Below are 18029 nucleotides of genomic sequence, written 5' to 3'. Positions count from 1 at the left end.
TTTGGTCATCCATATTTTTTCAATATGCATTTGTCTTATCTTTTTTTCTTGCATTTCATTATTCTCAATTATTGTCCATTTATTACTTCTGTAACTTATTCTTCAACAAATGTTCTTACCCAAGGCTCATCAATCTCTGTTGAAAGCCAAGATCATTTGGTTTCACCTAATGGGCTTTTCACAGTCGGGTTTCACCAGATTGGCCAAAATGCTTACTTCTTCGCCATTTGGTTTTCTGAGCGTATGGCGGATGGTAGTCACACATTTGTTTGGATGGCAAATAGAGATGAACTTGTTAATGGAAAACGTTCCAAGTTTTGCTTATCCAAATCCGGGAATCTTGTTCTAACAGATGCGGGTAACCGAATTTGGATGAGCAATACTAAATCTACATTCTCTTTGCAATTGCAACTCCTTGACTCGGGAAACCTTGTTCTTAAAGAGTTGGGAAAAAATACATATATTTGGGAAAGCTTTAGTTTTCCAACTAACACCATTCTTCCAAATCAGCTTTTCACCAAAGATACCATCCTTGTATCATCACGAAGTTTGACAAATTTTTCCTCGGGTTTCTACAGTTTCTACTTTGACAATGACAACATAATCCGCATTGTTTACAACAGTGACGAAATAACAAGTGTGTATTGGCCTAAACCATGGTTATTAACATTGCAAGCAGGAAGGTCTCCTTTCAACAATAGTAGATACGCTTTCCTTGATTCCTTAGGCCGTTTCATTTCCACAGATAATTACACCTTCGCTACGTCTGATAACGGCCTTGCCCTTCAAAGAAGAATGACACTAGATGTTGATGGCAATGTTAGAGTTTATACCCTTAAAAACAGAAAGTGGATTGTTTCAAGCCAAACAATTTCGAAACCATGTCTCATTCACGGAAGTTGTGGCCAAAACAGCCTTTGCACATATAGTCTTAACTCCGAAAGGAGATGCACTTGCTTGCACGGATATGAGGCAAAGAACCACTCAGATATATCATTTGGGTGTAAACCTACATTTGATCTTAATGGAGATCGTGAAAAGTATGACTTCTTAAGACTCCCCTATACAGAGTTTTATGGATTTGATTCTTTGTATATGGAGGGGGTTACATTTAAAGTTTGCAAGGAGGCATGCTTGAATGATACCAGTTGTAAAGCCTTCCAATATACCTTTAACCAAGTAATAATGACCTTCAAATGCTATTTGAAAACTTTGTTATTCAATGGTCATACCGTGGATACTCCTTTTACAACTTATATTAAGCTACCTAAGAATAACGTATCGGCATTTAATCTAAAAGCTACTAATCAGTCTGAGTTAAATTGCTCGAGTTCTATAATCAAACTCGAACGAACATATGTGGGAAAGAGTGAAAATGGATCCCTCAAGTTCATATTGTGGTTCAGCATTATTCTTGGTGTAACGGAAGCTACATGCTTTGTATTCTTCTATTATATTACAAGGCAATCATCAATCGCAACAACCCAATCCTACCTTGCAATTGCTACCGGATTCAGAAGGTTTACATATGACGAGATTATTAAGGTGTCTAATAATTTCATACACGAGATTGGGAGAGGTGGTAGCGCTGTCGTATACAAAGGTATACTACCTGACGGGAGACTGGTCGCAATTAAGAGACTCCATGAAGCTAGCCAGGGAGAAGCTGAATTTTTAGCAGAGATGAGTACAATTGGGAGGATAAACCATAAGAACTTGATAGAAACATATGGTTATTGTGCCGAAAGGAAGCATAGGATCTTGGTCTATGAGTACATGGAGAATGGTTCATTAGCACATAACTTGCGTGCTAAGAAACTTGATTGGCAGATGAGATTTGATATTGCAATTGGTGCCGCAAAAGGGCTAGCTTATTTGCATGAAGAATGCTTGGAGTGGGTTTTGCACTGTGATGTCAAACCACATAACATATTGTTAGATGACGACTATAATCCAAAGGTGGCTGACTTTGGTTTGTCTAAGCTATTCCACCAAGGTGTAATAGATAATTCTATCTTTTCAAGGATTAGAGGGACTAGAGGGTATATGGCTCCAGAATGGGTGTATAATCTTCCAATCACTTCAAAAGTGGATGTATATAGCTATGGAATTGTTGTGCTAGAGATGATAACGGGACGGGATCCCACATGGGATCAAGGAAGCAATGATAACAAAAGGGTAGATCAGAAAACGCTTGTAAGTTGGGTGAGGGAAAAGGTCGACGAGCCTGGCAAAAATTTGACAAACGCACAAATATTGGATATATTGGATCCTACAATGAAGGATGAATATGAAGATAATCAGATGAAAACTCTTCTAAAAGTGGCTTTGCAATGTGTTGAAGAAAATAAGGACGTGAGACCAACTATGAGCGAAGTTGTGAAGATACTTCTCAATCTAGAAATGGATTATTAATCTCATTAGCCTTTGGTCTAGCAATTACTTAGCTACGTTGTATGTGGGGACTTGTTAATAACAAATTTGATATATGTAAAGCCCGAGAAGTCCAACAAATTTGAAAATGTAAGGATATGTATATTTGTAACTATTAGTTAAAGGTTCAATTTCTATAATTAATCAAAGATAGTGTTTGGAATGTAATTACTAAAAACGGTAGATTGATGGGAACCGCTTGATCCCATATATGTACCGAATTGGTACCTACATAGCCCTCAGCAAGGACGATAATGTCAAGATAATTCAACCAGTTAGATTCAATTTCTAGAATGTAATTACTATGTAATTAAGTTTAAATCCATCCATTGACTTCATTGTGAGTTCAATGAAAATGTTCATCTACTCCATCCGAATGTTTACGATATGTTATGAGTTATGACTTCAGATTTCTTAATCCATTTTCATTCATTGATCATTCTATTTATTTCAATTTCAATCGTAATCCTATAACTTCTAAAAAATAAATATAATTGTATCTCTTTTTTTTCCCCTCATCGCGGTTTTGATCCTTCTAGATCAGATTCTTGACTATTCTTTAGTGTATTTTTTTATGCATATTGTATGGGTTGTTTTTTCAATCCATCCTATAGTCTTTTTAACTAGTTGCACTCAACTTCATAATTAAAAATCAAGAAAGTTCGTCTATATATAGGTTCCTAGCAATTTAAATTCGTTGAACTCGGTTTCTTCTATGTTCGTTTGCCCTTCAAGTTCGTTTGAACTCTAGATTTCACCGAGCTTCCAAATTTTTCCATTTTCTAAACAATTTTTTTCTTTAATAGTACTTGTTTCCAATAAAAAAAATAGATACAAAAAGTTAACCATTATATGAACGAACACACAAAAAATTAGATTCTCCATATATAGATCCCCTATAATTTGCCATTTCATGGCCACTAACATTTCTATCACCTCTACAAACACAAAACCTTGAAGATTTCTCCGGCCTTCTTTTGTAAAAGGTTGGCAACCACTCAAGGACGTATTTACCATGGGGGCAGCGGGGTCAGCGGCCCCCACTCCAATTTTATTACAAAGTAATTTTCTAAGTTTAAAAGGGAATATTTATAATTTATTCTATATAGGCAATTTTTCATCTAATCTAGGCAATTTTTCTTCGTTTCAAATAACTTCCATTTTATTTAAAATGCGGACATACATTTGCTAATAATGATCGAGTCGCATTTGTATAGCACTAGAGCAAGTTGACACCACTGATAAAAATTAGCCAGGTTGTCAAGTATTCGAATATTTGCGGCTTAAGTTGAGTTTGACTTTCGTAATAAGCTTTAATTGACTTGTGCTCAATAATGACGATTATGGGTCCATGGTCACCTGCCAGAAGTTGAGAGCATTAAATAAAATATCTATATCAAATGGATTTAACTTGAACTTAGATCCTCTATATATTTCAATCACGTACTCTTAATATGTATAAATACCTAGCTACTAAAAGTAATAAGAAGTTTGTTCATCCATATTTTATAAATATGCATTTCCCTTACCTTTTTTTCTTCCCTTTAGTTATACTCTATTATTTTCTAATTGTTAACTCTATTAATTCTTTAACAAATGTTCTAACCCAAGGCTCATCACTCGCTGTTGAAAATAACCAAGATCATTTGGTGTCAGCTAATGGTCTTTTCACAGCCGGGTTTCACCAGATTGGCCAAAATGCTTATTTCTTCGCTATATGGTTTTCCGAGCTTATGGCGGATGGGAGTCACACATTTGTTTGGATGGCAAATAGAGATGCACTTGTCAATGGAAAACGCTCCAAGTTTTACTTGTCCAAATCCGGAAATCTTGTTCTAACAGATGCCGGTAACCGAATATGGATGAGCAATACTAAATCTACATCCCCTTTGCAATTGCAACTCCTTGACTCGGGTAACCTTGTTCTCAAAGAGTTAGAAAAAAATCCATATATTTGGCAAAGCTTTAGTTTTCCTACCGACACAATTCTTCCTAATCAACTTTTCACCAAAGATACCATCCTTACATCTTCGCGAAGTTTGACAAATTTTTCTTCTGGCTTCTACAATTTCTACTTTGACAATGACAACATAATTCGCCTTGTTTACAACAGTGATGAAATCACAAGTGTTTATTGGCCTAAACCGTGGTTATTAACATTGCAAGCAGGAAGGTCTCCTTTCAACAATAGTAGATACGCCTTGCTTGATTCCGTAGGCCAATTCATTTCCACAGACAATTTCACCTTCGTTACGTCTGATTTTGGCCATACCCTTCAAAGAAGAATGACACTAGATGTTGATGGCAATGTTAGAGTTTATACACTCATCAACAGAGAGTGGACCGTTTCAAGCCAAATAATTTCACAACCATGTCTCATTCCTGGAAGTTGTGGCCAAAACAGTCTTTGCAGTTTTAGTTCTTTTTCTGGAAGAAGATGCACTTGCTTGCATGGATACACGCCAAAAAACCTTTCAGATTTGTCATTTGGGTGTAAACCTACATTCGATATTACTACAGATCGTAAAAATTATGACTTCTTAAGTCTCCCCAATACGGAATTTTATGGATATGATTCATTATTTATGGAGGGGGTCACTTTTGAAGAATGTAAGAAGGCCTGCTTTAATGATTCTGATTGTAAAGCCTTCCAATATACCTTTAACACCCCGTTAATCACCTTCAGATGCTATGTGAAAACGTTGTTGTTCAATGGTTATTCCGTGGGTAATCCTTTCACAACTTATCTTATGCTTCCTAGGAGTGAAGTTTCATCATTTAATCAAAAAGCTACTGCTCAGTCTGAGTTGAATTGCACGAGTTCTATAATCAAGCTGGAACGAACATACGTGGGAAAGAGCGCAAATGGATCCCTCAAGTTCATATTGTGGTTCAGCATCATTCTTGGTATAACTGAAGCTACATGCTTTGTGTTTTTCTATTATATTACAAGACAATCGTCAGGGTCGACAACCCAGTCCTACCTTGCAATTGCTACCGGATTCAAAAGGTTTACATATGATGAGGTTATTAAGATGTCTAATAACTTCAGAGATGAGATTGGGAGAGGTGGTGGCGGTATCGTGTACAAAGGTATACTGCCTGACAAAAGAATGGTCGCAATTAAGCGACTCCGTGAGGCTAGCCAGGGAGAAGCTGAATTTTTAGCAGAGATGAGTACCATTGGGAGGATAAATCATAAGAACTTGATAGAAACATATGGTTATTGTGCCGAAGGAAAGCACCGGATATTGGTCTATGAGTACATGGAGAATGGTTCGTTAGCTGGTAACATACGTGCTAAAGAACTCGATTGGCAGAAGAGATTTGAAATTGCCACTGGTGCCGCAAAAGGGCTAGCTTATCTACATGAAGAATGCTTGGAGTGGGTCCTACATTGTGATGTTAAACCACACAACATATTGCTAGACGCTGATTATAATCCAAAGGTGGCTGATTTTGGCTTGTCCAAGCTATTCCACAAAGGCGTAAAAGAAAATTCTATCTTTTCGAGGATAAGAGGGACTAGAGGGTATATGGCTCCAGAATGGGTGTATAATCTTCCAATCACTTCAAAAGTGGATGTGTATAGCTACGGAATGGTTGTGCTAGAGATGATAACAGGACGCGGTCCCAAATGGGACCAAGGAAGCGATGATAGGGAAAAGGTAGATCAAAAAACGCTTGTAAGTTGGGTGAGAGAGAAGGTCGACGAGTTTGGCAATAATCTGACACAAGCACAAATAATGGATATATTGGATCCATTAATGAAGGATGAATATGAAGATCATCAGATGAAAACTCTTTTGAAAGTGGCTTTGCAATGTGTTGAGGAAAATAAAGACGCGAGACCAACCATGAGCGAGGTTGTGAAGATACTTCTAAATTTAGAAATGGATGATAAGTGTGACTAGCCTTTCGTGGAATTGTAGTCTACTCTCAAGTAATACTTTCGTTGTGTGTCAGATACTTGTACTTAGCATTATTTTAATACTGGATCGGACCAGTTGAATGAGCCAGTCGGATCGTGAATCCGGAGCTTGACTTAACGAGTCCGGTCCAATAAAAAGAGAGTTGTTTTTGGTGTTGTGTTCTCTATGAATTATATAAGCACTAATTTTTTTATTTTTCAAAACTCAAGACTTGGAACTTAGAGTTTGAGCGTCTACCACCTCTTTTAACCCACTTTTTGGCTATTTATTTCACAAATAATACAAAATATCAACTTAAATGTCATATCATTCTTAAAGTTGGCCAGAAAAATGATAAAAAATGTTTAAAATACTTAGGATTATTTGAAAGATGGATGATTTAGCTATATAACAACTGGAGTGTGAAAATTACCATTTTCACTCAATTGTGAAATGAATTATAACATGGATATTATATATATACATCAAATAACTAAGAATTGACTACTTCTTTAATTAGTCTTAATGATAGGTTGAATTCAATTAGAAATAGGCCTCGACTTATGCGCTCCTAGCAACATGATGCTAGTAACTCCTTTTTGAAAAAATTCATATTCATTGTATGGTCTATCATGTGCAAGAGGGAGAGATTGGAAGCTAACAGCTCAATTGACTCCAACTTAAATCGAATGGACCGGCAAAAAAACAAAGCTTATTTGAAAAAACGGCGCATAAAAAAGGGTTGGCCCGCCAAAAGACAAGAGAAGAAAACTTCACAAAAGGTTGTTAAGGGTTTTGCTCAACGGTCTAATCCATGTTGTTCATGTTTAGAATAGATATTTTTGAGATTATAAAATGATATTCTTCCACACAAGAATAACGATAAAAAGGAAATGATTCAAATTCACAAGTAACAACCAAGTTTTTTAGAAATAACTAATACTATATTAAACTTTTTTAACAACAAATTTAGACTTAACAACATTCTATTTCTAGTTTCAAAAATTTCCAATTGAAATTTAGTTTCGAGTAAAACCGGCCCTGTGCTGCATTGTAATATTCTTTATCACACATAACTAATTCTTTATCGGACGAGCCGGATAAGCGGGTCAGATTATGAACCAGGAGCTTGACTCAACCAGTCCGGAATCTTCAAATTAAAGCCTTAAAAGGGGAATATGTTTACCAAATTTTCCAATAAAAAAAAGAGTTATTTTTTGTGTTCTTTGAAATAAAACCATTAATTTTTTTTGATTTTTTAAAGAGAGTTATTTTTTGTGTTCTTTGAAATTAAAGCCTCAAGACATGGAACTTAGAGTGTGAGTGTCTACCACCTCTTCTAACCCACTTTTGGCTATTTATTTCACAAATAATACAAAATATCAACTTAAATGCCGTATCATTCTTAAAATTGGCCAGAAAAATGATAAAGTGTTTTAAATACTGAGAATTATTTGAAAGGTCGATGATTTAGCTATATAACAATTGCAGATGAAGAGAGTGTACATGAAAATTACCATTTTCACTCAATTGTGAAATGAATTATAACATGGAGTTTATATATATACATCAAATAACTAAGCATTCACTACTTCTTTAATTAGTCTTAACTAGCACTGTACCGTGTAACTCGGTGGTGGCGACGTCGAGTGGTGTATATTATTGATGTATAAGTAATTGATTTAAATGGTTAATGGGGATTTCTAAAGATAAAGGATTGATTGTGTGATTTAATCATCAATGTTAAGTGGATAGTGTATGTGAAAATATTTTAAATGGTGCTATGTGAAAGTATTACATTATTTCAACACTTTCAAAAATAAAGTGTTATTTCTTTTATAAAGTGCTATTTCTTTTATAATATAGTATAGATAGTATAGATGATAGGTTGAATTCAATTAGAAGTAGGCCTCGACTTATACGCTCCTCGCAACATGATGCTAGTAACTCCTTTTTTGGTAAAAAAATTTACATTCATTATATGTTTTATCATGGGCAAAGGAAGGGGTTGGAAACTAACAACTCAATTGACTTCAATTTAAATCGGACAGATTGACAAAGAAGCAAAGGTTATTGGAGAAACAATGCATAAAAAAAGGATTGGCGCGTCAAAAGATAAGGGAAGAAAAATTCACAAAAGGTAGTCAAGAGTTTTGCTCAAGAGTCTAATCTATATCGTTTATATTTAAAAATAGTATAAAACGCACAAGAACGACGATAAAGAGAAAATGATTCAAATTCACAAGTAACAACCAAGTTTTTTAAAAATAACTAATACTGTATTAATTTTTTTTAACAACAAATTTAGACTTAACCGCATTTTATTTTTATTTTCAAAAATCGAAAATTTCTAATTGAATTTCAGTTGAGTAAAACCGGCCCGGTGCTGCATTGTAATATTCTTTATCACACATACCGACATACAATACACATCTATTTTCTTCTTTCTTTTATTTATTCTTTTTCCTTAAGCATCTCCGCCCCCGTGTAATCCGAGTCTTCGTCATTAAGCAAAAAAACACCTTAACTTTCTTCATCCTTCAAATATCTATATAAATGGCATCTCAATCCATAATCATAATAATCATCTCACTTTCTCTAATTATCATATCATCATCAATGGCGGAAACCCAATCATCTGTACCAGCAGCAGCAGCAGCTGTCCCAGTTAAGGAAACAGCTGCAGTTCATATTGTTTACACTGACCGACCCGTCGATGAAGACCTTGAAATTTTTCATATGCGAACACTCTCTTCAGTTCTTGGCAGGTCTATACATACATACATACTAACATATATATATATATATATTTCCCAACATAAATTGTTTGTTGATTGTTGAATTCTGAAATTAGTTTAGGAATTAGGTTTTTTGTTTTGTTATTGAATAAATAAAAAAGTGTGAAATGAATTATAAATTAGGGTATCACTGCAAGTTTTGCTATGATAAATCGCATAAAAAGCATCGAACTTTATCAACAATTTATGTTATATTTTGAGTACTCAATTTTTTTTAAGTAATATTGAGGTACTATTGTTTCCATTCGAATTTCTTTGTCCATTTTTTATTTTATTTTTTGCCAATTTGCCATTTTTCTTTATAGTTAAACAAGGGATTTTTTTTTTTTGTTCAAATTTTGGTCATTTTTTAAATTGGCATCCAAAAAGTCTTTTTCTTTTTTTTTTTTGCTCAAATTTTGGTCATTTCATGGTTAAAGAAGGGATTTTTTTTTTTTTGGCTCAATTTTTTAAAGTAATATTTTATGGTATAACTATAAAGTGTAAAAAGATAGGTGTAGAATAAAATGGTAAACTTCGTTAATTCTACTAGAACCGCACCTTATAAAATGGCGTAAAATGACTACATGTATAACAAGACATCCATCGACCTTTCAAATTATGTTTGCATATGATATGTTTTAAACAAAAAGAGTAGATGGTTGTAAACTTCTCCAAAGCTAATGGCATGTTTTTTGTTTGTTTGAGTTATGTGTTGTTTATCGTCATTTGATTTGTTTACCAATTGATTCATAGTGAGGAGGCAGCACAAGGGGCTTTGCTGTACACTTACAAGCATGCGGCTTGTGGGTTTTCTGCCAAGCTTACTCCCAAGCAAGTTGAAGAACTTTCAAGTACGTTTATTTCTTCTCTTTAAATCTCTTGCTTTTTTTGAGTTTTCTTGTAGGAGAGATTGTGTGTTTTTTGCTTTTTGTAAATACTATAAACCAGATGAATATAATATGGCCTTGTGATATCACCTTTAATGAGGAGATAAGGGTACATCAACTAAGGAACGGATAGAAATTAGCGAAATTTGGTGAGTAATATAGCCGAAAGAAAAATAAATGCTAGAGGGTCAAAAGTCGCTCCAAGAGTATGCTAACTAGACAATAGAAAGATCCATTAAAGCCCTTGCTCTGCCTCCCTTTAGATGTCAAGACGTCAGCACCTCATAGATTTTGTAGGCTAAATTAAATACCATGGTTACCATGAAGAAAAGGGAAAAAATGGATGCAGAACAAGTTTACTAAAAGACTAGAAGAAAATGGTGCTCCATTTTTCCCCCTTTTAGCCATGGTACGACTCCACCTTTTATCAGCCACTAATCCACGAGATTTGTGCAAAGAGCCCACATCTACATGAAATGGATAATCTCCTTCTACGAAGACCATATTCCTAACCAGATTTGGACCACTAATCTAAAAATAGGGTAAATCGCCTTTAAAGGGCCACCAATCCAAGGAATTTGTTTGTACATAGAGAATTGCAGGTTTTACAGCTTTGTAAGCTGCAGTTGATCCAAATTGACCACAATAGTATATTAAAATCTCTATGTTTGACTGTGGTTTTGAGTGAAACATAAATGTAGGGTTGTTGATCGCTCTGTTTAGTTATATGCACCTGTGGCATCCAGGGAGGTTTTTAACTTTTTTTGGAAAAGGCATTTAGGGTGATATTACACTCTATACGTAAACAATGAGCACACTTAATAATGTCTGTTAGGGCGGGGTTAGGATACTGAACCAGACCAAATATCAAGAGTTCTTGACAGACCTGCTCATTGCTCAACACTCATGAATATTGCATTTAGGACTGTAGATCAAAGATTAAGGAACAAAAAGAAAATCCAGCTAGAGAAAATGAGTATTAGTGGCCTGCAGTATTAGCATCACTAAAAGAGTAAAACTTAAAAATAAGATAAGGTAATCATTACAGTCATTGCTCAAATAGTGATACGGATATAATGTGTAGTACCTAATAGGGTCGGATATGTGATCGTTCAAGTCAAAGATTTACCTTGCATGCATTTTCATCAGGAATTGTGAGATTGATTCTTTCAAATTCCCATGGCTATTAACATATTATCATTTCTCATGTTTACCATTTGTACATTAAATTTAGTAACCGAAAACATATTCAAAGTTTTCTTTGCCTATGTTCCTACAGAACGACCAGGTGTTCTCCAAGTGATAGAGAGCAGGACTATGCAGCTCCATGATGCACCGGCAAACGTCTAGAATCTACAACTCAATGGCTGAAGGACTGACTGTCTTACGTTTTAAAACACTTCTAATATGTAGTCTCTGTAAGATACAAATGCTTTTACACAACATCTCTGTATATGTATACTTTCGGTTTTCAACCATAATAACTTGGGTAACTTGAGTTAATTGATTCTTTTTTAAGTGCATAAAGAAGGTTTTGTGACCCTTGGCATATTATTATCCAAGATTTAACTTAATATCGCCAGGCATGGCTTTCAGAATATCCCGTTATATGAGAACATGCCTAGTGGTGTTTGATTTTTGAATGTTGATCCGTGTGTTCATAATGCATCATTCAATCTATTTGACTAATTCTTTCCTCTTGGGTATATAGTCTTCTATCCAATTTACCTGTTATTTGTTAAATCGATACCCTCTGTTTTGCGATTAGTCATATAAGACATTTTCTAACATTAAATTTTTTCCATAAACCAAGCTTGGATATCCAGTTCCAGATGGTAACTTCACAGGTAACAAAGACAACGTTTAATAGTTTATTGTTTTACGACAAGACCAAGTATTTTTCATAAGAATCGATGGGAAAAGTCTTTTGGTGCTACAGTCATAGAGGCTCGATTTACAAATAGAAGTCGACAAGACAAAGTTTTATTATTGATATCAACTGAAATACCCAAAACTATATTTCTGTACTCTGATACCATGATTTCAAGGGATGGGTTACATACGCCACTGTTTTTGCGATACACACATTGTCCACTAAATTCATATATTCGACCATCTACTTTGGATTCAGATTCACTAGGATTATGTACACCAACAAATAGTAGAAATGTGGCCAATGGGGTTGGTGGCCAGGTAAAAAATTGACCTTGGATATTTCATGTGGGTTTGAATTTCACTTACTACATAATTCAGTTATTCGACAAGATGTATCATTTCTCTTAACAAATATTGAAGACAGCCATTACTTAGTTTGTAATTTTGCATATATCTGAACAAGGAACAAAACACCGCATACGCGTTTTTCCCATGGCTGAAAAGAACCTCCTTTAGGATACCAAGCCAAACTGCCAAACACGGACACAACGACAAGTCACCTGCTTTGGTTTTTGCTTGAATTATTGACAATGTTTATATAGTTAAAATTTCAATTTGGGTGAAAAAGATAACCTTAAAGATGTCATGCCAGAAATAGAAATATTTTCCACCAATACATACTCTTCATTCATCATTTAATCATTGGCCAATAAGCATATTAATCCAACTAAATCAGCATTCACTTATTGAGTTTCAGGTCCATCATTCTGTCTTAAAACAAAAATGGCTCCACGACCGCTCTCCATCATCATCGTCTTTGTCATCTCCATATTCACTCTCTTTGTCCTCACATACATCATCGAATCGTTATCACCAATGTCAGAAGAAGGTTCATCACCCTTTGGCCCTTTATCTATACCACTGCAATCTGCACCGCCGGCATATGCACCAGCACCAGTAGAAGCAGCATTCTATCTTGTCTACACCAAACGACCTAAAGATGAAAAAGTTGAAATATATCACCTTCACATCCTCTCTTCAGTCCTCGGCAGGTCTTTCTATTTCTCTCATATATACTGATGCAGTACCCTGTACCTGTATATATCGAATTAATTGACTTCAAGTATGAGTTTGTTAATTGTATTTATTTTGATCGTGTTTTGATAGTGAGGAGGCATCAAAAGCTGATTTTTTCCACTCATACTATATGGATTGTTCATTTTCAGCATTGCTAACTACTGATCAAGTTGAAGAACTATCGAGTATGATGCCTAATACTTTCTGCAATAAATCAGAAAGTAGTCCTAGCTAGCAAAACAGAACGAAAAGTATACAATGCTGAAAAAAACCCAAAAGTTATAACCTGCCCAATATAGAAATAATCTCACTTGAAGATCTGATTTGCAGTCTGTTTGATCTAGATTTACTTGAATGACCTGATTTCCAAGTTTCATGTTCTTTATCATCGTTTACCATGTATACTTGTCGTTCTCTTTTGCTAGGACTACTTTCTGATTTATTGCAGCATTAACTTAATTATGAAAACCGTATTTCTAAATGTTCATGTTAATTTTCACAGAACGACCAGAGGTTCTCCAGATCGTGAAGCTTGCCACAGCTCCTGTTAGTTTCTCACACTTCTGAGATCGACAACTGGGTTGTCTTTCTACCAACTAATGGATGACTATTGTTAAACTACAACTGCTCTAAGACTTCGAATATCAACGTTATTGTAAACTTATATAATTCGTATAAACAATAGCACAATTCAAATTATGTTTAGATACAACTTGATGAGTCGGCCTAATGACTCAAAGTTTCTTATGACATAGTACATTTACAAATTAAAATCTCTTATAATCTTACATAGTTGCATACACCATATATATAGGAGAGTACTATGAATCATTTTCTGCAGGATGTAGAAGCATATGAACCACTTGGCTCATTGTGGGTCGAACGTCCATATCTTCCTCGACGCATTGCAATGCAATCCTAACCAGATTTTCCATGGTTTTTCGGTCAAATTCACCACTTACCGAACCATTTACTATCTTCTCAACACATGATCCGTCTCGAGAATTTCCATCAAACTCTTGGATCATACCTCTAACCCACTCAACCACCCCACGCTCACTTATATCACCTTCTTCACTTGTTTGCTGCTTCCTTCCTGGACCACGACCCGTTATCATCTCCAATATCACCACACCGTAGCTATACACATCAACTTTTGAAGTGATCGGAAGATGGAACACCCATTCGGGTGCCATATAGCCTCTGGTCCCTCTAGCTGTCGAAAACTTTGACGTGCCCATTCCACCTCTATCCAATAACTTTGAAAGCCCAAAATCTGCCACTTTTGGATTGTAATTATCATCCAACAATACATTATGAGGTTTCACATCACAATGTAAAACCCATTCCAAACACTCCTCATGTAAATAAGCAAGTCCTTTTGCTGTCCCTATTGCGATATCCATCCTTTTTTCCCAATCAAGTTTACCCGAACTCAAATTTTCAGCCAACGACCCGTTCTCCATGTACTCGTAAACTACAAGCCTATGCTTTCCTTCAGCACAATAACCCCATGTTTCAAGCAAGTTCATATGATTTAGCCTTCCAATTATACTTAATTCTGCTTGAAATTCAGCTTCACCTTGATGAGAACTATTCTTGAGCTTCTTGATGGCTACAATTCGATTATCTGATAACCGTCCTTTATACACAACACTAGCACCCCCACGACCTATCTCTTCACTAAAATTACGCGACGCAGTTTTCAGCTCTTTGTACGTAAACTTTCTAAACGACGTCATGGCTAGAAAATAAGTCTCGTCTGGTGTAACTGCGCGTTTCCGGCTCTTAACCCAAAAATATAGTATGCTTATGATCTCAAGAAACCCAATAACACATCCTAAAACTAGCATGAACCTAAGGGGCTTGCTATCTCGTTTCTTTTCGTATGTTCTTGTAAGTACAGTACTTACCTTTGGTACTTCACAAGAAAAGCTAGATTTCTTATTAACAAATTCCTGATCAAAAGAGTTTACAAACATTTTAGGTAGTTTTAGATACATAGAGTTATAAAAACCCATTTGGTATCCATTAAATAAAGAAGTTTTTATATAACAATAATAAGTACCTACTTCATCATCATATCCAAGTTGAAACCCTTTACAAGCACAATCTTGCAAACAATCTTGCTTACAAGCATCAAGAGTATAGTTTTCGTGGTACCGAATATCGTAGCCATAAAACTCGACATGTCGAAGCTCGATAAAATCCTCATTTTCGGGCTTGCAAGTTTTCGATATTGGCTCACACCCATAACTCCAATCTTGAGAATTCACCATTTTATACCCATGTAAACAACTACAACTTCTACTTAAATCTTGAGAATAAGCATAAGTACAAAGACTATTTTGCCCACAAATACCATGAATCCTACAAGAATGAGGAATTGCTTGCCATTGTACTTCCCATTTCTGTCTACCTAACTGATTCTCAACAAGACTGTAAACTCTTAAGTTACCATCTATATCAATTTTCATCATTCTTTGTACTAAAATACCGAAATCAGCTGATTCGAAATTTAGACCGTCTGATGAGTTAAACCTGCCATAAGAATCAAGGCTAGCTTTTCTTTTGTATAAGTATTGGTATCTTCCTGACTCCCATGGCAGCATACCCGGGTCGGGCCAGTAAACCGTAGTCGTTTCTTGGCTATCGTAGTGAAGACGAAGAATACTATCTGTATCGAAAAATAGCTTATAAAAGCCAGAAGAAAAATTAGTAGAGCTTCTAGAAGAAACAAGTTGTGTGCTTTTTGATAAATGTTGATTTGGAAGAAGGGTATCTGTTGGAAAGTCGAAACTTTGCCAAAGAATTTGTTGTTTTTCTTGAAGGACAAGGTTCCCTGTGTTATGAAGTTGTAATTGAAAAGAAGCAGAGTTTGACTTTGTTTGAGTTGACCAAATAATGTATTGATCAGCATCTGTTAAAACAAGATTTCCATCTTTAGATAAAGAAAGTTTGGAGCTTTTTCCGTTTACTGGTTCGTCTCGGTTAGCCATCCAGACGACAGTGCGAACGTCGTCTGTCGTGGGCTGGTCTGTGAACCAAATCGCAAAACAATATGCATTTTCTCCAACTTTATGAAAACCAGCTGTGAAAAGGTTGTTTGGTGATGTTAGAATGTCTTCGTTGTTTTCGACCGAAAGAGACGAGCCTCGAGTTAAGCTATGGATTGGGGAAATGAGGAAGAACATGATGAAAAAGAAGAAGATGGTGAGGTTATGGAGAAAAAAAGGATAAAATGGTGCAGCAGCCATGATTTTGAAATTTGATCATAAAGTTAAGTGGGGGTAAAGTGTATAAATAGCATCTTTGATGTAAGACTTTTTATACATTTGAAAGACAAACACATGTCATCAACTTGTAAACGTATTACGTAGGAGTATTAATATTAATTTTAGAAAAAATTACACTTTTGGTCCCTGAACTAGACACGTTTTTCACTTTTAGTCACTAAACTTCAAAAATTGCAAATTATACACTGAACTTGTCACTTTTTTTCACTTTTGGTCACTGCGTCAACTTTGTTAGTTTTTCCCCATTAACTTGCCCAGATTCGTTAATTTTCATTCACTTTTCATCTTTCCCATTATTCCATAACTAAAATCGATAATCGGTCCAACTTCAGGTTTGATATATTGTTTTGGCCGATTAGTGAAAATACATATTCATTTATTATGTTTTGAAACAAATTTTTTATGTTTACAGTTACTATCTATTTGTTATACAGTAGTTTGATTAGATGAAATAATTGTTTTTTTTAACGACGATGAAATAATTGTTATTGAAATTTTTATTTATAAAGATAGATTTATTTAGTGATTATGTTTGAATTTCGAGTCTTCTTGTGTCTACTTTAACCGTAATTTTGTTTTTGTGTTATATAAATTTATATAGTTTTTCTTAATTCATTTTATTAACTATTAATAAACGAAAATAAAAATAAGATATTATAATGTTTATCTGAAGTAACGTGTTGTAGATTTTTCTGATAATCTATAACGCCTTATGATTTAACCATAAATATTTTTGTCTATGTTATATAAATTTGTTATAAAACATATAATAATGAACTAATTTTTAAATATATTTTTCATTGATAAAATTTACACCAACTACTATATGTTATAAATAAAAATGTTTAGAGTCAAAGTTAAAAGTAAAAATATTTAAAAAAAATCAAAATAATAACATTTAAAATTGGACGAATGAGGTATATATATAAAAAAAAATTAGGTAAATTACACTTTTCATCACTGAAGTTTGTCGATTATTGATTTTAGTTATAGAATAATTGGAAGGACAAAAATTGAAAAAAAACTAACGAATCTGTGCAACTTAACGGAGCAAAACTAACGAAACTGGGCGCAATGACCAAAAGTGAAAAAAAGTGACAAGTTCAGTGTATACATTGCAATTTTTGAAGTTTAGTGACTAAAAGTGAAAAACGTGCCAAGTTCAATGACCAAAAGTGTAATTTTCCCTTAATTTTATAAACATGAATTCATTATACATAAATCATCAAGGTTTAAGAAAAGTAGAGATTAAACTATGGGGAGTTCGTAATCTCGAACCTTTATCATGTCATGTGTTGTCTTGAAACTCTTCTTAATATGAAAGTTTGGTTGATAAACCAATTCAATTTCTTACATGTATTTTATTAGGCAGGTGATTTGATACACCATCATTGTAAAACAACAAAAGTTAACCGTGTATAGATCGCTTCCCATTTTATTATGAACTATCATGATTCACCATGAGATGGTAAACCGGTCAAAAGAATAATACTATTGGATTATTGTTGAAAATATGTGATTGTTGTGTTAACAAAACAAGTTGGGTTGCATGATGAGATTTTTTTAACAATATTATTGGATTATTGTCGTCATTCAAGTACAAAATATAAAATGACTCCACGGAAAAAGAGATTTATATCTAAGCTATGCAAGAAAAGTTGATGAATAATGTTTAATTACATAGTCAAATTTACTCATATTACAAAAATAATCCACTTTTAGCTATTTTTTGCTAAATTTGTTTGCTTAGCAGGTTTAAAATAAAACATA

At 34.5% G+C, this 18029-nt stretch overlaps 5 protein-coding genes across 5 annotated transcripts; 4 read left to right on the top strand and 1 right to left on the bottom strand.

The window, feature by feature from the left end:
* Nucleotides 1–9: 9 nt before the first annotated feature.
* On the top strand, nt 10–2522 carry LOC122610583 (putative receptor protein kinase ZmPK1). The gene has a single exon (XM_043783560.1). The coding sequence runs from the start codon at nt 25–27 to the stop codon at nt 2413–2415; it is 2391 nt and encodes a 796-aa protein (XP_043639495.1). The 5' UTR covers nt 10–24; the 3' UTR covers nt 2416–2522.
* Nucleotides 2523–3947: 1425 nt separating this feature from the next.
* LOC122610582 (putative receptor protein kinase ZmPK1) lies at nt 3948–6568 on the top strand. The gene has a single exon (XM_043783559.1). It carries the CDS (start codon nt 3948–3950, stop codon nt 6345–6347), a length of 2400 nt encoding a protein of 799 aa, XP_043639494.1. The 3' UTR covers nt 6348–6568.
* A 2210-nt stretch (nt 6569–8778) lies between these two features.
* On the top strand, nt 8779–11514 carry LOC122578912 (subtilisin-like protease SBT3.17). Its single transcript, XM_043750962.1, has 3 exons — nt 8779–9112; nt 9878–9975; nt 11291–11514. Exons 1-3 carry the CDS (start codon nt 8901–8903, stop codon nt 11359–11361), a joined length of 381 nt encoding a protein of 126 aa, XP_043606897.1. The 5' UTR covers nt 8779–8900; the 3' UTR covers nt 11362–11514.
* A 1082-nt stretch (nt 11515–12596) lies between these two features.
* Nucleotides 12597–13703, top strand: LOC122609891. Its single transcript, XM_043782842.1, has 3 exons — nt 12597–12938; nt 13054–13148; nt 13466–13703. The coding sequence occupies exons 1-3, from the start codon at nt 12670–12672 to the stop codon at nt 13528–13530; spliced, it is 429 nt and encodes a 142-aa protein (XP_043638777.1). The 5' UTR covers nt 12597–12669; the 3' UTR covers nt 13531–13703.
* Nucleotides 13639–16203, bottom strand: LOC122609890 (putative receptor protein kinase ZmPK1). Its single transcript, XM_043782840.1, has 2 exons — nt 15036–16203; nt 13639–14921 (listed from the first exon to the last, which is right to left on the bottom strand). Exons 1-2 carry the CDS (start codon nt 16155–16157, stop codon nt 13785–13787), a joined length of 2259 nt encoding a protein of 752 aa, XP_043638775.1. The 5' UTR covers nt 16158–16203; the 3' UTR covers nt 13639–13784.
* Between the last annotated feature and the right edge of the window lie 1826 nt (nt 16204–18029).

The sequence above is a fragment of the Erigeron canadensis genome, chromosome 8, assembly GCF_010389155.1.
Source record: "Erigeron canadensis isolate Cc75 chromosome 8, C_canadensis_v1, whole genome shotgun sequence".
Taxonomy (NCBI): domain Eukaryota; kingdom Viridiplantae; phylum Streptophyta; class Magnoliopsida; order Asterales; family Asteraceae; genus Erigeron; species Erigeron canadensis.
Note: the sequence above shows the minus strand (reverse complement) of the source record. Positions and strands in the feature narration are given on the sequence as shown.